This window comes from Phoxinus phoxinus, assembly GCF_949152265.1.
Source record: "Phoxinus phoxinus genome assembly, chromosome: 2".
In the NCBI taxonomy this organism is placed as follows: domain Eukaryota; kingdom Metazoa; phylum Chordata; class Actinopteri; order Cypriniformes; family Leuciscidae; genus Phoxinus; species Phoxinus phoxinus.
The window spans coordinates 15,243,608-15,265,872 of NC_136877.1; the positions used below are offsets into that span (position 1 = coordinate 15,243,608).

Genomic DNA, 22,265 nt, shown 5'->3' on the forward strand with positions numbered 1-22,265 from the left:
AAACAGAACGCGTCACGCGCTCTTTTTGTTCAGAAGCTGGGGCCTGTTTTCAGTAAGGAGTTAAAACCATACTGTCTGTCTATGGATAAAACTTGATTATTATGTTATGACAATGATGATTATTTTTGTTAATGTTTTTTTTTTTTTTTTTTTTTCTTTTCTTTTCTTCAAGCATTTAATAATAACAAAACAAAAAGAGAGCACTGAATGAGGTCAATGAAAACATAAGCTGCATATTATGGTGGAGTACGTTTTAATATGCTAACACCGTGAGGAATCTAAGTGATTCTAAATATATATATATATATATATATATATATATATATATATATATATATATATATATATATATATATATATATATATATATATATATATATATATGGATTAAGGGAACATTACCGAGCTGGGAAGAAGCTGTGGGCTAATAATTAAAGGAAACCATGAATCCGAGCAATCCTTTGAATTATAGCTCTGACTGCTCGTTAATGAAAATAAATGTAAAAGTAAATGTAAATACATCGACAAATGTATTATTTGGAGAAAGGATTTTTTTCACTGATTATTGAAAATTTTAGAAGTGGTGAGGGAACACTGGACTTTTGTAAATGGATTACAAATATGATATAGTATTGAATGGTATTCCCTAGGCAAGTGTTTTGTTATAATCATGATTAATGGTCAGTGGGAAATTAGGAAAGTCATTGTTTGCAGATGATGGCTGTCTATGGTGTAAACAGCTCTTGATCAAGTTGAGAAATTGTCAGGGGGGTTTTAAGTTCTCAGTCGAAAAGACTTAAACTATATGCACTAAAAAGAAATTAAGAAATGGCTTGTATTTGAAGTTAATAATAATTAAAATCAAGTTCCAGTAATGAAAGATTATGTGTTATGGTTTGATAATGGACTAATGGAGATTGATAATATAATTGGGAAATGAAAAAAAAAGTCATTAACTGCAACCAAAAGAACTGAAAAGCTGAAAATTATAATATCTGCACTGCTCGACACTTGGGCATTCCTAAAATTCCAGTAGAACAGATTCGGGAAGTCAAAGAAGTAAAATGAAAATACTCCAATGGAATCCCCGAAGTCATGCGATTGGCAGAGAATTTTAAAGATTTGTGCATGCAGTCAACAGTGTTACCAGACATTATTTGTATTTATGAGACTTGGCTTCGTCAGCAATTAAATTTGATCATTCCTGGGTACAAGTTGGCTAAAGGATGGAATTGGATCGATTAGTGGGGGATGTGGAACCTATGTTAAAGACGAGAAGGTTTTTTTAGAGAAATCATTTTAGATGCTCATAGTGAATGTGTTGTTGTAGAGGTGTGGACACATGGAAGGGGAAAAAAGGTTGTCAACTTTTATAAACGATGCAATTTTAACATTATGAATTGATTATAATAAGAACCAAGGCTGGGGATCATTTAATATGGTGTGGGGATTCATTAACTTTGGGGAAGTTATATGCACAGATTGGATGGGTTGTATGGAAGGATTTATGGAGGAACAAGCTTTAGTGTTTAGGCCTAAATGATGAGAAGCGAACCAGATTCAATACAAGGGATTCGTCAACTTCTTGTCTATATCTAACAATAGTTCCGTTTTAGCTTTAGAATGTAAGTGAAGTTCTAGATCTCAACATTAGGAAGTTATCATTACCCAATATGTGTGGTGAGAATGGAAATTTAACAACAAAATAAAACAAAGCAAACTAGGTGGAGGTTTGATAAAGCTGACTGGGATCCATTTCACAAGTTGCATTGATGAAATGGTGAATATAGTACTGAAGTTGAATAGACTTATGTTCTGACTAAATTAAATTAATATAAATGCAGCTGAAGAATCCTAATCAGAAGGTAAAGGATAAAGATTGTTCCTTGGTGGAATGAAGAATGCAGTAAAGCAGTTAAAGTAATAAGTAATTCAGGGAGCTAAGGAAAACATTAATATCTACTGTACAACTTTAATAATACATCGGAGGAAACGGGCACAGGCTAGGAAAATAATTAAGAAAGCTAAAAGGAAATATTTCCTATCATTTGGCTCCACAATAGGAAGGGAAACTCAGTTGGGAGAAGTATGGAGTGTCCTAAAAAAGATGGTTGGAGTTTATAGAACTCAGAATATTCCAGTTTTAGCATCATTTAGCATTTCCTTCCATCAGGTCATTTTGACCCAAAACTCATCAGAGGGGTCCAAGACCATAGGACTTTTGTCACACTTGAAATACACACACAAAAACAAATGTAACGGATTTGAGGAGTTTTGTGGTTGAAATAAAAAGTAATAAATCCTTCCCTCGCGGGTCAAATTGACCCCCCTAGGAAATAATGGAATGCGAGGAATGCTTCAGTATACACAGAAAAACCTAAAATTACTCAGAATTCTAAATAAAAATGCTAAAACTTTACAAAAAAATATATATTTTATAATGTCTACATGTGTATCTGAATGCACACTGAAAATAAATAACTTTGCAATGCATATTGACTAGACTAGAGCTATAAGGCCATCTAGTGGCAAGAGTCATGAAATATCATGTTGTATTATTTTTTAAGAGGTCGGCAAAGACACCCAATGTAAGATATTTTGAGCTAAATTAAAAGGGTTATGCATGAAATTGTAAGTTATTTTGAATTTGAGTTGAACATATTTGAGGAATATGCTTAAATTACTATTTATTTATTATTTATTGATCAAATCTAGTAATTTAAAGGTAAAAAAAGGGGGAGGGAAATGTGTTACAAAGTGCGAGGGAAGGATGAAGGTTTAAAAGTGGATCTTTATCCGTTTTTGGGATTAAATAAATAAGACCCTGCTTCATTGTGAGAGTCATTTCTAATTTTTTTAAAATACATTCTTTAAACAAACTAGAAAAGTGTAGAGGTTGCTTTAAGACGTCCCAAAAATGAAGATGTTCCTCTCTTCCTGTACACGTCGCTCTACGGCCAGTGTGACGTATGCATTAGCCAGGCAGCCACAGTAACACAGCATTGAATTAAACCATGGAGACTCTCTTTAGCCTACCGTTTGCTGTACTGGAATGCCCGAATGTCAAACTTAAAAAACCATCATGGCTACATATGCCTTCTGCAATGACCGTATATGCCGTCGTGATTGTTTCATATTTTCTCATCACCGGTGGTAAGAGTCTCAAAGCAATCTGAGGCTAAACTAGCCTTAAGCTAACTTACTAACCCTTATCCTGTTGTCTGTGCACACATCAGCACAACCGTTTATTTACAAGTTATATTTTGAGAGACTTTGTATTACAGTTTATTTGAATATGAAGATGCATGCTTTCGTGCTTTGTGAAATAATCTTGCGAGTTAACTTAAGTTGACTGTTAACTTAGTCTGATTTCTCTGACAATGGTGTTAGCATTCCTTAATTTCAAATTATATTGTAACGTTACACAGACAGAATGACTAACGTTACTCTCTGCTTCTTACTACATATTACCTTACATGAACAAGAATGAAACGGAAGTTTTGTATTATTTTGCTAGATATTAAAAATAGCTAAATAAATAATTTTAAGTGCGACATTACTCTGTCTTCGTCTAAATGACTGCTTAAAACTGTGATCACACTGCTATCATACTCTTCTGATCTCTTCAGGCATCATATACGATGTGATCGTTGAACCTCCGAGTGTCGGATCAATGACAGATGAACACGGACATCAGCGGCCAGTGGCCTTTCTGGCGTACAGGTAATGTTAATGGTTTTCATTTTATACAGCCTGTCATCATAACATCAGTACAAAACAAAAACGAGTTGCTCTTCAGTCACTTCATTTTTGCCAGAGACCTTTCACTTTATGACACAGCCTAGGCCTATATATCACTTTTTAAAAGTTACCCCCAAAAATTTAAATCGTCATCTTAAACATCTGTATCGTCATCTGTACTGTGGGTACAGCAGGTATATACGGGATTAGTCGGTAGTTTTATTGCTGTCCAAATCTAGAATTTCTGTGATGTTCTCCAACCACCGGCATACAAATCTCGACCAAATTACCAGAGCTAACCAAAATACCTGACTGCAATGTAATCTAATGACCAAACTTTCGTTGTGGACCGTGGCAACATAACTTTGTCCAAGTATAGGCTAGATCTTTTAAAATTCCCAAATTCGTTGCCAGTTGCATGCAGTATGATGATACTGTTTTACAAACAATTTATTGAATCTGTCCATTCCTTTTGAATTGTTGCATGGTATGCCCTAGTGAAAAAAAGTATACGTTGGTTATTATATTTGAAATATATTCCCTTTTTCAATAGTAGGCTACATTCCAAAACAAACATTACTAACAAAACTTGTACTATCTTTAAATATATTAAAAGCATATTATCATCATGCTTTTACCTATTTTCACAATACAACTTTTAACACACTTTAAAATAATTGTACTTTAGTATAATTTCTAAAAATATATTTTAGAAAAATATACTTGAAGTGAAAATTTATCTGTACTTTTAAAGGGGTCATGACATGTTTTTTTATTTTTTATTATTATGTTCCCTTAGGTGCAATTATAGTATTACTATAGTTTTTTTTACAAAAAACTTTTAAAATGTAGTGATTTATGATCTTTTCCCACCCTGTTTCTCATCCTCTGATTCAAACAGTCTGTTTTGGGGGTGTTTCCCCTTTAAGAGTTCAGTGTTAACGCCCACTGTTATGATTGGCTAACGTCAGTGCCTATGCATCAATTATTAACGCCCCCAGCCAGAACATTTGCGGATTCGGCGCAACTGTTGTTTAGTAGCGGGTGATGCATGCGAAGCAATGGCGCTTGCAATGATAAAACCTTATATGTTTGAGCCGGAATCAGATGAGGAATCAGAGGAAAATGAACCATCACCACAACAACGAAGACTGGATCAGCCCGTGGCCACATGGAAAGTGAAACTATTTTGAATTAATAAAAAAATTGTAACCCGAGACACTTGAAACCGGATTATTGTTGCATAATTATCCTATAGCTTAATTTGCTAACAGTTTAACATTTATTTAACTAATTTCAATGAAATGATAGGGTGTACCACGGACAAAAATGCATGCACAGGCCATCTTTGAAGATGCAGAATTGATAAAGGCAACATTTTAAATTTTCTATCACATGTAGGCCTACTAGAAAGGCGACATATTTTCAAGATTCTCTTATACAAATGTGTTTATATTAGCCATGATAAAAAGTAAGTTTGCGTCGTCGTTGTTGAGCCCAGAATAGTCGGCACGGACTTATCTTTGAGCAACAGTTTTCTGGCAAAGCCAGCATCATATTGGGAGTTTTCCCTCAAAACAGTCATCCTTAAAATGTATAGAACAAACGCTTACATTAACACTGCCGTGACTGGGACGTCCGCAAAAAATAAAGTGCATCCATTTTTCCCTGACGTCTGGATCTTTCGGCAGCGTATTCAAAGATGTTGTTTGTCCACAGCCAGGAACAGCACATCTGTGGCATCGTAATTTTACTGTACACAGAGTAGACCCACTCGCTGTCCGTCGACTGAACACTTGTGAGGCGCGCTGCGCGACAACGATATAAAATGAGCGTAGTTGCCTTGCGCTTAAAGCGTAGTTGTCTTGTGCTGGAGGTGGTCATATGCAAACGCTGGTACGTCACTTCGCACCGTGACGTCACTTCTTACCATGGATCCAGAACGAGCTGTATTTAGAGCTTGATTAAATAAATTATTCGTTTATAATGGGGAGGACGTCTTAAGCTATGAAACTTGCAGGACGTTTTAATGGTACAAAGACCTCTTATATACCAAAAGATCAAGGCAAATTTGGTTTCTCATGTCATGACCCCTTTAAGTATCTTGAGGTTTTGTTCACGAGTGAGGGAAGGATGGAACAGGAGATTGACAGACAGATCGGTGCAGCTTCTGCAATAATGCGGTCGATGTACCGGTCTGTCATGGTGAAGGTGTTGGTGGTGATCCTCAGCTCTCCATCAAGGTGGCTCTTCACTAAAATAATCCACCTCTTCTTGATATGGCCGCTTTTCGGAAATTTAAATAAGGACACCGATCTGTTTTGTAAGTAGTGATCGCATCCAGGTAATATGCATTTCCGTGACGAAGGCATTGCTAGCTAGCAAACTGTAGGTTGTAGTAACTAATAGTATTGACAGTAACTCAAGCGGCGAACTGATGCGAATGTGCTCTATTGTTCTATATCTATATTGTTCACGATTCCTTAATCTCGATAGCTGTAATGGTAAAAACGTACTAAAAGTTTTAGAGAGAGTTCCACATGTAATACTAGCTATTTCGTATGCAAACATGTCAGCCTATCACAGCAGCGGGCGTTTACACTGAAGTCTCACACATACACGCCCCTTAAAACAGAGCGTTCAAATCAGAGGCTAAAATCAGGCTTGGAAAATGCCTTTTATTTCTAAATTTTAAAAATAAAAACAATTTTTTTATGTTAAAATCATACTAACATTATAAGGGCACCCCAGTAAACATTATAAAATAGGAAAATAATCCAGTCTATGACCCCTTTAAATTGTATAAAATAATCTAGAAAAAAGCACAAACACGGCAGAGATGGCAAAGTTCAGCAGCTGGAATTAGCTGAGGTGACTTGATGCTAGCAGACAAACGGCTAGTAGTGATAGCAGCAATAATCCACCTGTCACTCAAGTGGCCACGCACGCCCTAATTATGCAGAACTTTGAAAATTAATATAATTTAAACGGATGAGTTATAAAAATTCACCCCCCTCACAGTTGTCATGAAGGGCAACATTAGCTATATAGACCAAAACCCATTTTTGTACCGGGCTGTAAATATATATTTTTTTTCTGCTGTGAAGTTGGGCAGTTTAACATGGGGGATATATGGAATTGACTCCCTTTTGGAGCCTGTCTCTAGCGGCCAGTCGATGAATTGCAGTTTAAATCACTTCCGTATTGGCTTCACGAGAGAGACTGGAAGTTTGCCGCTTGGTTTTAATGTACCCAAGTGTACCTAAAATAAAAAGTTTAATATACAGGTTTGTTTAATTTCTTTTTATTAATTAACCACTAGTAAACTTATGTTCACTGTTCTTTTTTTTAATATATAATAAATATAGGACTTAATATAGGTATTAAATCTATAGAAAATCTAATTAAGAGCTTGCGAATTGAAATCGAATTGGAACATCTGAATCGATACCCAGCCCTTCAGTCAGTACATAACATTGTAAGGAAGATTCCTTATGTTTTTGGAAACCTTGTTTTAATATACGTTGATTTTTAACGTGTGCAGAACAGCACAACAGTGTTTCTGTGATCTCTGTTAGTGTTCCAAGTTAGCTAGTCTTTATCTGAATGATTGTGTTCTCTCTTTAAGGGTGAATGGGCAGTACATCATGGAGGGGTTGGCATCCAGTTTTCTCTTCACCATGGGAGGCCTTGGCTTCATAATTCTGGATCGCTCTAATGCACCCAACATTCCCAAGCTCAACCGTTTCCTCCTGCTCTTCATCGGCTTTGTTAGCGTGCTACTGAGCTTTTTCATGGCCAGAGTCTTCATGAGAATGAAACTGCCGTAAGTCAATACACTTAACATTAGCTTTTTAAACATGTATGTTTATATTGTATTACACTATTACTGTGTACAGTATTACCTACTGATTATTTCATATTATTAGGGGCCAAGCACCGAAGGTGCATATAGTTGTCGTCTTCCACATTTGAGTCTATGGCAACCCATAGAACTGTAACTTTTTAACTCTTAGGGCTAGAAATAATATCCTCTGATTCCTTGGCTCAAGACAACTCATAGAACATTGCTCCGATCATCTTCAGACCATGCTGACAAAAGAAAGTGAATTAGTCAAGTCAAGTGGTTCTCGAATGACGTACAAACAAATTTTACGAAGAGCATGTCAAAGTCTCTGCAATGCTTTAGTGTATTGAGTCCAAACTTGGTTATGACAACAATGACCTGAGGAGCAGTTTTGGCAAAGTGCCACCTCCGGAGATATGAAAAATAGATATTTTTGCAATAACCTCTGTAAGATTTGGCCAAAAATCACGTCTCTAGGGCTCCAGACTAACTTTTCCACTAGTTGCACTGGTGCTACCAACTTTCCTTTTTTTTTTTCGTGTTTTTTTTTCTCTATAACATAAATGAATCAATGCATGCTGATGAATAGTTGTCTCAATCTTTTCAATTTAATATGACTTATAGTCCATTAGAAATTCAGGAAATTTAGGAATTATGAAGTTACTTCCTGGTTTTCCGCTACCAGCTCGAGCATTTCCGGTGAACATTGTTCACTGTACATCCACACAAAACCATCAATTATGGTTGACTTTTTAATGTTGTATTTATATCTTAATGCCATTATCACACTTACCTAATTTGCCAATAAAGCAGTTTTATTGATTGCAATAACGACTTGAAGCTAATGTGAACGTTGGAATAAGAAACGCGTTGCCTGTAATTGGACACGCAAAAAAATTTCAGCACTTCAAATGTTATTTTTAACGTGAAGACCAAAAACGATAAAAGTACCAATAAATACCAATTTATGGTTATACCAATAAATATAAAAAAATCACTAGGTTTAAAAATAAACTGTCAAAGTGAAGTATCAGGTATTCACAAAAGTCTCATGAAAAACAATAACTGTCAGTCAGTGCAGCGCTGCCAGCACAAGCTCACTGATTTCAGCACACTTGTGAAAACTCTAATTTTGTTCAATAAATTTAACTAAAGTACTCACTAATCTTTTTCGTTTTCAAACGAAAGTGCGAATGATGATCGAATTTAGCTAAGGAACACGTCCGTCTTTTTTTTATGTCGCCTTACATTTGAATTACTAAATGAATGCTAGGTCTGACTATTTAAGTGACTATATTCTGATTATAAACTAAGTATTAATATATTTATGCTGTTAAATCTACCTCAGGACATTGAAGATACCGACACACCAGCAAGTGACATTTCACCGGAGGTTTTCCAGCTGGCTAATATGGAAGTTGTAAAGAATGCTCTGTGCATATAGTCCATTGACGCGTTTCGTCATCAGTGTGCAATCAATACGTTTGCTCTCTAGCAGTTAATAAACAAGTTTTGCGGAAGAACACAGTAGCCGGAGCTCAAATAATCTTAAACTGTCTTTAATTGCTTATTGTAGTAGTTGTTTTGCTTGGGTCCATTAATTGCTGCTTGCAGTTATATGTTGTTGTTGTTCTCAGTGTATAGCAGGGAGATAGCAGCAATGTTTTAGAAGTTTCTTAAAAACTGTATACATGCATCATAGTTTGGTTTAAGATTAATCTGTTATCTTGCTTTTATGATTAACATAATTTTTTTGTCTTGCAGTGGTTACCTTATGGGTTAAAGCTGCAATATGGCATAATCCGCTGGAGAGATTAAAGAGAACGAACAGAAAACCATTTCAGTGCCAAGGACTCAATCAAACGCTGATACTGGCAGAAATCTCCTCCCTTATTTTTTTATTTTTTTTGACACATGCAACTTGTCTAGTAGGACTTCTTATTGTGCTAAATTTACTTCTCGACATTGCCGATAAAAACATCTTATCACATTTCTACAAAGTCCAAAGGGTGGTCAGTATTATATTGAGGCCCTTGAAATTCACTGTTATGGTCAGGCCAATTTGGAATATCTTATTTTACTGTTATTTTGTAGACAGCCTGCTCTGTGAAAACCCTTGAATGTGGCTGTTTTGATGTGCATTTTTTTTTTCTATAATAAACAAATGTACTTTCCACAAAACTTTTCAAAGTTTGAACTATTTTATGTTTAAAGTTTGGGGAAATAAAAGATTTAAAATGGAAGGCTCTTTTAAAGGTTACATTTTTATTAATTTATTTATAGATTTAAAATGTAATAAGGCTTATATTGTCACCTTAGAAATTTTGATAACTTTCAAACACTAGAGAGCAGCACTGAATAGACTGAACTTTCTTTTTTTATTGCAAGAAAAGAAACAGCACTGCATTGACTACACCAGGGGTGGGGAACGTTGGTCCTGGAGGGCCACTCTCCTGCAGTTCTAACCCTAATCAAACACACCTGAACAAGCTAATCAATGTCTTTAGGATCACTAAGAGGGCTTTTACACTGGGCTCGTTTGCTGCGGTCCAAGCCCGAGTGCGATTGTTCCCGGCGCCCCTCGCAGCGTTGGTCTGGTTTCACACTCAACTTAATTCTATCGAACCCTGGTGTGTTTGCGTGCATATTACGTCATCGCAAACATGCACACCGCATGATAGAAACCAAACGCGAGTCAATATATTGTGTTTTTTAAATAATTATGTGCTATTGTGCGCAGCTGAGTGAACAACACGTTTACTGTGCGTGTCGCATAAGGGTGGCCTTCTGCTGCTTGCAAATGTGCTTGACTCTTTTGAGGAGACAGTGGATTTCCACATTTGTTTCCCTGATTCCACACGCTATGCGCAAATACACTGCAGGCTCACTCTTGCTCGTCTTATCCAAGGTAAATCGTCAACACTATCATCCCTTACTTGCGTTTTATTTAACTAAATACACACAGGATGTGTGTGTGTGTGTGAGATTTTGGTTGGGTGACAGTTGTAGGTTACAGTTTGACGAGTTTATAGTTTAACAAAAGCACAATGTTGTGTTTCATTGCGAGTGTACACAAATATAAGGAAACACTTTGCATTTTGAATGATGTTCTGTATGAACAAAATGACGGAGTATGTTTTTATGTCTCCATTGTTCGATCGAGCCTCACACACACACACACACACACACACACACACACACACACACACAGCATTCCAGCATTGCAATCTTGACATCGCAGCATGTTCATTATAGCCTTAATAAAATATAATAATAAAATAGTCAACCTTACATATAAAAATTACACTGCTCTATTTAAATAGTCAGTTGTACAGTTTGTGCCGTTCATAGTAAGCACCGCTCCACTGTGATGTTTCCAAGCACATTTTTGCGCATTTGAAGAGGATAATTTTTCTATATTGGAACGTGAGTGTGCAAAGTACAAAGCCTATAATAAAGAATAGTTTAGCATCCAAAAATGTTAATAATATATATATATTTTATTATTATATATATAATAATATATGTTAAAAATAGGGGGGAAAAAGAATTTACATAATATATATATATATATATATATATATATATATTTTTTTTTTATATATATATATATATATATATATATATATATATATATATAATTTAAGCTGCAAGCAGCGATGGAGGGCCCAAGCTTTAGTGGAACTAAAGGCACCAGGGTGGCGGTGCCACCGGCTTGGGCCCGCAATCGCTGCTTGCAGCTTTAATTCTTATTGTTATCAATGAGTTTAAGAGATTTTACAATAAGGGAGATCTCAGCAATAAAGACATCAAATCTAGGCAATGTATTGAGAAATTTGTTTTTGTGAATGTGTATCTTTCAAGATGTATATCTTTCAATGAAACGTTTAAATCATATTTTATAAAAGGAGAAAGATAACAAAAGTTCTCCCAAAGAGATTTAACCTGATTGCATTGAATCAATGAAGCAAAGTTTCTTCCTCAACTTTGTAAAATACACATGTTAGAAAGATTAACACAAGTAAAAATCTGGGAGTTGGTTGGATAGACATTATGTAGAAGTGTACCTCTCTTATCTTATTGACAATTTCTTCAGGGAGTAAACATGCTCTCTTCCACTGAATACTGTAAAAAAAAAAAAATTTACGATTACATTTATCAAGAAAAACTCCATCCAATAAAAGTTTGGGCATAATTGTTTTTCTCTCATTAAAGCAAAGGTGTTTTAAATAAATGCACATAACTTGGAGACAAAGCTTTGATGACAGAATTGAAGTCCTAGCAGGCAGAGGAAAATTATACAAAGTCATAAATTGTTCATACTCCAGTATACTGCCATTTTTAAAGAAATCTAAAACAATACATCGATCATACCAATTGTTCTAAAAAAAAACGTTTATTTCTTTGTGAGGAGAACAGTTTTGCATGTAGCACAATTTCCAACCAAGTAAAACTTGTTGGTGAAATTTAGAGAGAAATCGGTAATTTAGAAGGGGTGAAATTACATTTTAAAAGAAACTAAGCCACCTAATCTACGAAATATGGTATTGGGGATATAGTAACAAATTAAGTCATATCTACAAAGACATTTTTTAACCAATTAATTCTAAAGGAGCTGATTAATTCCTTAAAATGTAAAACCTTCAGTCCACCCTCAGAACGTCTATTAGACAAAACAGATTTCCTAACTTTGTGAGATCTGTTCTTGCCAATAAACGTCAAGAACATTGTCAATATCATCACATTTGTCACTAACAAATAAGGATTAAGAGGGATAAACAACAGACATATCATCTGCTTTGGATATAAGAACTCTTTCATAGATTGACAGGTCTCATTGTAGCCAACAATTAAAGATTGTTCTAATTTTCAATATTTTAGATTTTTTTTTTTTAAATAAGTTGTTGGTGGAGCAATCTCTTTAGTAAGGAAAATCCCCAGGTACTTGATACAGTCTTTTACGGGTATATGGTGTATCAATGGTTGTTGAGTATCATAAAGACAAAAAAAAGTTCACACTTTGATCAATTTAAACCTGAGGCTAAGAAAGATACTTAAGGGAATTTGACTTTGGCCGATAATACTTATTAAAGACCAGTTGAGATATTTTAAATTCTTTACCAAACATAGAAATACCTTTTAAACTGGGATTTTGTTACATATTAATTGAAAATTCAACAGCTAGAAGAAAAAGAAATGGGGCAACCTTGGCGCACTCCTCTATCACAATTACAGCATTTAATAGTTTGAAAGCCAACCAAAACCGAGAAATTAATGTCATATAAAGCATTCTCACCATGTGGATAAAAGTACATCCAAAACCAAAAACGCTGTGTTACGGATCTATGAGGGTGGACTCAAATGCAGAAATTAGTGATCAGGGGGTTATTTGAAAGACATCAGACGAGACAGGATATTGTGAGGGAGAGGAGGTGAACAGTCCAAGCAGTAGGCAGGAATGAGGCACAAAGACAGGCAGGCTGAGAGAGCAGCCGCTGAATCCAACCCAGGATGACAGTGGGAGGGAGGTAAGACAGAATGGCAGCAAGAGACGGTCTTGCTGCTTGGCTGATGGTGTAAGCGGCCAGGGAAGCTCAGCTTGGTGGACAAACTAGGGAAGACAAGAGACTGAAAGCACAAAACACGACAAGACTAGACAAGGTGAGACTAAAATAAGCTCTGACTAAAACTAGTGATGGCAATTTCAAAACACTGATTTATGAAGCTTCGAAGCCTTTAATGGAATGGTTCAGAGCGTGTATCAAACAGCCAGAGTCGTTTCAGTAAACGAGGCTTCATTACGTCATAACTGCTTCGAAACACTTAGAAATTTCAATGGTTCACGGTCACCACTGGGGGGGGGGATGATCTCTGTCAACCCATGAATCATGAGGAGTCACTGAGAACCAATGAACAAGTGTATGTGGGTTTTACCTGATCTCTGATCAGTTTTATACATTTGTAGACGTTTTAATTAGACATTAGTATAAATAAAATGAATAATGCTAGTTAGAGTCTTTTTGGCCTGTTTAGCTGAGCCATTCAAAGAACAAACAAAACAAATCCTGACATTGATAAGCTAACATATATACACTTGATAATCTTATATCTTATAATCGTATAAGATGATTAGATAATTCCAATTGAAAGATTTTACTGTCAATAATTTTTTGCCAATAGATTTGTAAAAATTTGTTTTTGTGCATGTTTGGGTAGGGTTCCCTTTCGAAGGGAACTCAACAATACGTCATCGACGCTATGGGGAACGCCTCAGGCGTGACAGGTGTCTGAAATCACAATCAAATCACGGCAATCACATTGACCGGCGACAGCCCGTGAATCATTAACGTGAATGATTAACGTGCGACCTGGAAGTATATAAGGGCGCCTTGCAAACATGACAAATCATCCTTTCGTCTTCAGGGACTGTTTTGTCTGTAACCGCTTTTGAAAATCAGGTATTTATGAAATGCACTGAGAAGGCTGAGTGTTTTCAACTGTGCTTTTTCTGTCTGGGAAGGAAGAGCGCGCACAGGCAGTTCTTGATGGAACTGCCTGTACAATTGCGAGCGTTTTTCTTTGAGAACGCTCCGATCTCGTCTGGCCCTCTCCTTGAGAGAAGAGGGCTCAGCGTCTGGGTGTAAAAAAAAAAAAAAAAAAAGGGAATCCCAGATGAAGCCCGCCGATCGCCTTGAGAGGGGTATAATCCTCTCAGGCGATGCGGCGGCTGACGAGATTAAGCAGTGAGTGCTTTTCCGGACAAACAGGAGATGGCTGATGAGGGTGGTGATAATCAATCTTCTCAGCCACCCTGCCCCGTGTATGCTGAACTGGTGGTTTTATGGTAACGTTGGGGGGAAAATCGCTCACTATGAGAGCGTTTTTTCCCCAGTCATAAAACCACTAGCTCAGGTGAGCCTTTCATTTCTTCCCGATCTCATACTGAGATCGAGAGGACATGGAAGAACCCATACTCTGCCCGTGTCCACCGACATCAGCGGGCTAGTCTCACTGATGTTGAGGTGATAGGAGAGCATGGGTATGTGTCGATGCCGCCCATTGACGAGACGTTTGCAACTATCTCGTGTCTGGACAGGCGTCTACACTGAGAGCTCAAACCCTGCCAGTTGAATGGCAGAGCATACACGCCAGCGGGTCAGGCCGGTGCTACCCTGCACATCATGGCGGTGTTGCAGGTACACCAGGCCAATCTGCTGGGGGATCTCGTCCAGGGGGGTGGGGCCCCTGAGGCGGTTACTGAGCTGCGCCACGGAGTGAACCTGGCCGACATCGGGGAGAAGAGAGAAAGTCTTTCTCCTCGATTCGCTGCTTTCGCCCTCTGAGCTTTTTGGCACCTCCGTGTAGGCGGTGGCTGGAAAGTTCAGAGAGGCGAGGGCGCGCTCAGCTGTATTAGGACAAATACATACCGCTGAGATCCGTATCTACACCCAGACAGACGGGAGGGCCTGGCCCATCCCGGTCTGAGGACCAGAGGCCTGGGGCGGGGCCTATGATGAGAACGATGTTCTGATGGCCCGCCTAGGCTTGGCCTGTAAGAGCGCCTCTTTCAGGCATGTAAAGTGATGGACCCCAGGTTCATAAGAAACTACCTGGCGAGTCCTCACTCCGCACGCCGCAGGTGAGCTGTCTGGTCTTCTTAAGAGTAATTTCTGAAGAATGTATACTAATATGTATCTCTCTACAGACCTCGTTCCCTGTATAGAGTCATGGGCATGTCAATGCAGGAAGAATAAGGTAAGGAGGAAAAATCTGGATTATTGGGGCCCTGAAGTTCCCCTGTAGGTGGCTTTAACGATAGGAAGAAGCACCATCTGTTGGGGCTTCTTTTGTGAAATGTGCTGGCCCTCGGGCTCTTAGCCACCTTAGGGTAGAGTAGTTGGTCTCTCTCAATTAGGATTTTTTGATCTGAGTTTGACTGACGCTTGAGCTTCAGATAGATCTATATGTCCGGCCCACGGGCCGTTTGACTTCTTCCCTGAGTACATCGCCCCCTTGAGCTCTGTCTTGGTTTTCATTGGGCTGAGCGATTCTGCAGCCTGTTGTGTGAAATAATAATAACTATTTTTCTGTTAGGCTGTGGCTCCTCCGAGCCCTCAGGTAGATCTATGCTTGCAGGTTGGCCCTCACCAGGGCCGCCTCTGTAGCTGGCCTAGGCTGTGCCAGGGATAGTAGAGGTGCTCTGCTTTAGCATTTCTGCCTCTGAACCTTCATAGGTTCCTAGCATCCCTGTATGACAGCCTCCTCCAATGGAGTCGTTAGGCCAAGGCCCGCCCCCTTCTCTGCATTCTGGGGCGACAAGAGTAATGCAGCGTGGTGCAGAGGTAGGGTTTATAAAGATCCTGGGTTAGGCCTCAAATAGGCCTCCCCGGTACAATGTGTCTTTATTGAGCAGGGTGAGGCCGCCTTTCGCCTCACGAGGAGGCTGGGTCTGTCTGCCCGACCCTGCCGTGCAGAACTAGCATACGGAGTACTCCCCTGTGATACAGGGCAGGTCTGAGTCCTTCACTTTCAGTTCTGTATTATCCTACCTCGCACCACTATGGCTCGGGTTGAGCGGAAAGTTCTAGCTTTCACTTCTTTTTTGGTCGAAGTACGCTCCCCTGAAGCCAGAGCATTGCCATGAGCTGACGCCCATGCTTACAGTTGGTAGGCCCCTGATTTTGGGGCCTCCATTGAGGCAGGGTGGCGTATGTTGTACTCCCCTTGCTCAAAGGGTGCTAGCGCTCTTGCTGAGTACACTGCCATGGGCAATGTGATTAGGTACCAGAATGCTGTAGGCGCTGTCTAAACAGCTTATCTGCCAACGAAGGCTGCGCCATTAGGTAGTAGGCCTCAGCAGGCCTCCTGAATGGGCAGCTCCCAAGAGGGCGCTGTAGGCCAGCTCACCTCATGTGGCTGGCCTTGGTGGTTCGGGCAGTTGACTCACTGATGGGTAGTAGGCCCTAAACAGGCCTCCTCGGAAGTGAGTCCCAACATTGTGGGACATACTTGTTGGTGTGGTATGTTTCCCAACAGTGTACCTTTGGAGCAGATTGACTTGCTGTCAGCTAGTAGGCCCAACCAGGCCTCCCTGATAGGCGAGTCCCCAGTGGGCTGGCCTTAGCAGGCCACCTTCGAACTGTCACCCAGATTCAGGGCTCATAGCTACCAGTTGTTTAAGATTACTATCAGGTAGTAGGCCTCCTCAGGCCTCCCTGAAGGTGAATTCCCACTTTCGGTGGCTATCAGGTAGTAGGCCTTACCAGGCCTCCCTGTAGGCAAGCCCAAAGGGCAGGCAACTGGACAGCTAGCCTGACCTACTATCAGGTAGTAGGCCTCACCGGGCCTCCCTGAAGGCATGTTCTCACATAATGTGATTATCAGGTGGTAGGCCGCTCCGGGCCTCCCTAAATGTGAGCTCCCAAGTATTGTGGCTGTCAGGTAGTAGGCCTCACCAGGCCTCCTTGAAGGTAGTTCCCACATACTGTGGTTATCAGGTTACAGGCCTCACCAGGCCTTCCTGGTCATGAGCTCCCACATGCTGGGGTTATCAGGTGATAGGCCTCACCAGGCCTCCCTGAAGGTGAGTTCCCACATACTGTGGTTATCAGGTTACAGGCCTCACCAGGCCTTCCTGGTTATGAGCTCCCACATACTGTGGTTATCAGGTTACAGGCCTCACCAGGCCTTCCTGGTCATGAGCTCCTACATGCTTGGGTTATCAGGTTACAGGCCTCACCAGGCCTTCCTGGTTATGAACTCCCACATACTGTGGTTATCAGGTTACAGGCCTCACCAGGCCTTCCTGGTTATGAGCTCCCACATACTGTGGTTATCAGGTTACAGGCCTCACCAGGCCTTCCTGGTCATGAGCTCCCACATGCTTGGGTTATCAGGTTACAGGCCTCACCAGGCCTTCCTGGTTATGAGCTCCCACATACTGTGGTTATCAGGTTACAGGCCTCACTAGGCCTTCCTGGTCATGAGAGCTCCCACATACTGGGGTTATCAGGTTACAGGCCTCACCAGGCCTTCCTGAATATGAGCTCCCACATACTGTGGTTATCAGGTAGTAGGCCTCGCCAGGCCTCCCTGTGAGTGGTTCCCCAACGATGCTGGGTTCTGGAAGCTAGTGGCCGCCTGCTATCAGTTCAGCTGGCCTTATTAGGCTGTTGCTAAAAGCGAGCTCGTGCCCTGGCTCAACTAAAGTGTTCATCCTCTGCTCCTGGTTCCCTCCCGGAACTTCTTACTCTGCCTACAGCCTGGTTTCCTACCAGTCGGTCCATTGCTCCCCTCACTGAGGGTCACTATGAGTGTTGGACTCTTGAGTCTGGTCAGACGGTTGTAGGCCTCTCGTGAGGCCTCCCAGTTAGATCAGCCCCTAAGCCTTCACAGGCCTCCTCAGTGTTTCAAACACAAACACTGGGTAGATCCGTGGATCGAGTAGAGAAACTCCCCTCTCTAGCAAGGGTTTAAAGCACTATGCTGAGTCATACTCTCCGGGATATCCCGTCTCTGAGATCCGGCCTGAGGTTCACTGCCAGCTTCGCAGTCCCTCCGGTTGGATGCTTTACCTAAGGCAAATGTCCAGAGGCTCTGTCTCCGGACAGACAGGAATTTGGCCAGACTGAAGTGTCCGACGTAGTGACACCAGGTCAGGCCGTCCTGGTGGCATTTCGGGTGGTATATTCCCCCGTATAGTGACTGGCTGGGGTTCCCTCGGGTTCCCTAGCCACATTCCCTAGAAGGGATCCCTTCTAAATTGAAGTTGTGGTCCTAGGCCTTTGAGCAGGCCCAGGTAGGCCTTCGGATTACATATTTGGAGTTCCTCCTGCTAGGCTTATAGCTTGGGCTATGACCGTAGGGAATGCTGTCACTGACAGCCCAGTGTGGCCTGAGGGTGAGTGGTTCTTGCATTTCATTTTGAATTTGCTGGTTCTGACAGTTGTCACTGCCTCCTGGCATGCACTCCCCTCAGCATGGCGGAGTGGGTATATCGTTCCCCATAGCGTCGATGACGTATTGTTGAGTTCCCTTCGAAAGGGAATGTCTCAGGTTACAACTGTAACCTATGTTCCCTGAGAACAGGGAACGAGACAATACGTCTCCCTGCCATGCCTCGGGGCCTGCCTACCAAACAGTCCCTTCAGACGAAGGATGATTTGTCATGTTTGCAAGGCGCCCTTATATACTTCCAGGTCGCACGTTAATCATTCACGTTAATGATTCACGGGCTGTCGCCGGTCAATGTGATTGCCGTGATTTGATTGTGATTTCAGACACCTGTCGATGACGTATTGTCTCGTTCCCTGTTCTCAGGGAACATAGGTTACAGTTGTAACCTGAGACGTTTTTGTTGCATTTACACTGTTCTGACCACTAGGGGTCACCGTAGAGACGGGTGTTGGATTGTTTCGAAGCCTCGACACAATACGGCACATTTGCTTCAACTGTTTCAGTGTTCCTCTGAGAGGTCAGCATTCCGGGGCGGTTGGCAACAGCTAGACTGTGAATGGGCAAGAGATGACGGAAGGAAGTGAGGAAACAGGAAGTGAGATGGGATTTGAAGAAGAAGGCGGGAGAGATAGGAGTGTTTGGAATGAAATGCGGTCAAGAAAACGGAAAAAAAAGGAGAAAGTAAAACCTAATTTAAATGAAACCGATAGTGAAAAAAGTATGACAATAGTAAGTAAACAACAACAACAATAAGAAGAATATAAAGTGATCATGAAACTATCTCAGGAGGGGTCGTCATTTGGTGAGTGGAATCCAATTCAACTGACAAAGTCGATAAACAAATTGATAGGCGAGGTCAAAAATGCAAAAGTATTAAAAAGTGGAGCGCTGCTGATTTTCTGTAGGAATAAAACGCAACAAGAGAAAGCCATAGACCTGAATAGAATAGATGGCAAGAGAATAAAGTGTGTCTTGACTGGAAGCCAGGCGTTGGTTCGAGGAGTTATTACAGGAATACCGGTAAATGTTACAGAAGATCAGATCAGAGACAATATAACAGGGGCAAAAGTGTTGGAGGTAAAACGCCTTAAAACAACTAGAAATGGGGAGAAATGCGATAGCCTGTCTGTAATGATTAAAGTAGATGAAGTAAAACTTCCAAGTAAGATATACATAGGTTACATGAGCTACGAGATCAGGCCATACATCCCTCCCCCATTGAGATGTTTTAAGTGCCAGAGATACGGTCATGTAGCAGCAGTGTGTAAGGGTAAACAAAGATGTGGTATGTGTTCAGACGAGCATGAGTATGGGAAATGTGGAGAAGGAGTAAAGCTGAAATGCTGTAACTGTGGAGGGCAGCACAGTGCAGCCTATCGTGGATGTGAAGTTAGCAAGAGAGCAATGGAGGTGCAGCGAGTGAGATCGGTGCAAGGAATAACGCATGCAGAAGCTGTAACGAAAGTGTCTAAGGAAAAGGAAGCCTATAAACCAGAAGTCAAAGAAAATAAAAGTAGGTCTTGTGAGAAATGTGAAAAAATTGAGGCAAAAAGGGATCTGTTAATTATGGGCAAAAATGAATTTGTGATGTTTATGGTTGAGGTGATAAACTGTTCGGCACAGACAGACAGAAAATATCAAAATAATTGTTAAATCAGCGGAAAAGTATCTAGGAATAAAAGGGCTTAACCATGAGGCAAAATAGTGGTATGTGGGGATTTTAATGCACACAGACAGCACATTATGGGGAAGTAAAAACACAGATATAAATGGATTAGTAATAGAGAAATTTATAGATGATTAAGAGCTGGTGTGTATTAATGATGGAAAGGGCACACGGTATAATAGTTCAAGTAATACAGAAAGTGCTATTGATTTAACACTAGTGTCAAGTGGAATTGCAGGAGTTAGTGCATGGGAAGTAATAAGTAGATCGACAGTGGGTAGTGATCACTATCCGATAATAACTAGGATTGGCATAGAGGTGCAACAGGATGTGGAAGAGGAAATACCTAGGTGGAAGTTAGATAAAGCTGATTGGCAGACATTTCAAGAAATGAATGAGACTAAGTGTGTAAAATAATGAGTAGAGATATAACCGATGTGGAGGAAATGAATAATGTAGTAGTTGCAGCCATTATACAACCAGCAGAAGAAACAATTCCTAAAAGTACAGGAAATAAACCGGGAAAAAGTGTGCCGTGGTGGGATGAGAGCTGTAGAATAGCAGTTAAAAGAAGAAATAAAGCATTTAGACAGATTAAAGCTCACCATACACTAGAAACTTTAATTAGCTACAAAAGAGCACAAGCAGTAGTGAGAAAAACTATTAGATCAGCCAAACGCATGTATTGGAGACAGTATTGCAATACAATTGGAAGTGAAACTCAGTTGTCAGATATATGGAGAACAATTAGAAGAATGAGTGGATTGGGTAGAAAGGTGTAAATGCCAGTGTTATGTAGCAGTAATAAGAATGCAGTTAGTAATATAGAAAAAGCAGAGCTTTTGGTAGAAACTTTTGTGAAAATCCACAGTTCTGGAAATTTATCCGCAGTAGATAAACAGCATAGGAACCAGATACTGTTGGAAACCTCTGGAATAAAAGAAAGTAGAACTGCATCAGGAGGAGATAAACAACACCAGGGAAAGATGCTGTATGTTATAGCATGCTAGGGCATATGAAATATGTTTTACTGGAGGTAGTATTAAGGCTGATCAATATGATATGAAATGCAGGTAGAATTCCAATTGAATGGAAACAGGCAGTGATAGTCCCAATACTCAAACCCGGTAAAAATGTGGTAGACCCGTCAAGTTATAGACCTATTGCGTTGACATCACAATTAGGGAAAAGTATAGAAAGGATGGTAACAGATAGGTTAAGTTATTATATGGAAAGTAAGGGTCTTTTTTCAGCGTATCAGTCTGGATTTCATAAAGGTGGGGACAATGGACTCTATTTTGTGCTTAGAAGCAGAAGTTAGGAAAGCACAAACTAATAAGGAAAGTGTAATTGCTGTGTTCTTCGACGTCGAAAAAGCATATGAAATGCTGTGGAAGGATGGACTACTTATAAAACTGGACAGATTAGGAATAAAAGGTAAATTATTCGGGTGGGTATTAGACTTCCTAGACAGAAGAACAATAGAAGTTAAGGTTGGTACAGAGTATTCAAGAAGGCATATTGTGGAAAATGGTACACCACAAGGTAGTGTTTGCAGCCCTATACTATTTAATATTATGCTAAATGACATTTTTGATCAGGTAAGCGGAAGTGTAGGTAAGTCATGCAGACGATGGACGCTTTATGCAGACGATGGAGCACTCTGGGTTAGGGGTCGAAATGTAGAATATTTAAGGAAAAAAATGCAAAATGCTATAGAGAAAGTTTTATGGCATTTTAAATTTGTCCATTTAGGACATGTCATTTGTACAATAAAGACATTTTAATTAAGGAGTGCCTCGGCTATCAGAGATTTTTTTTCTCTACACAGCCTCTTAAAGGTGTTGAGATGTCTATCAGGGCGTGACTGGGGAGCAAGTAGAGCATCGTTAATAAACATTTATCAGGCTCTCATGAGAACTGCCTCTGATTATGGTTGCTTAGCGTATATGTCAGCATTGGAAACTAACCTTAAAAAGCTTGATGTAGAACAGGCACTTTGGATTTGCACTAGAGCATTTAAAACATCACCAGTAAATGCAATGCAGGTAGAGG

General features: G+C 40.0%; 1 protein-coding gene across 1 annotated transcript; it reads left to right on the top strand.

Annotated features, from left to right (window-relative positions):
• Positions 1-2,928: 2,928 nt before the first annotated feature.
• ostc (oligosaccharyltransferase complex subunit) lies at positions 2,929-10,005 on the top strand. Its single transcript, XM_079599760.1, has 4 exons — positions 2,929-3,153; positions 3,630-3,723; positions 7,370-7,567; positions 9,353-10,005. Exons 1-4 carry the CDS (start codon positions 3,015-3,017, stop codon positions 9,369-9,371), a joined length of 450 nt encoding a protein of 149 aa, XP_079455886.1. The 5' UTR covers positions 2,929-3,014; the 3' UTR covers positions 9,372-10,005.
• Positions 10,006-22,265: the final 12,260 nt, after the last annotated feature.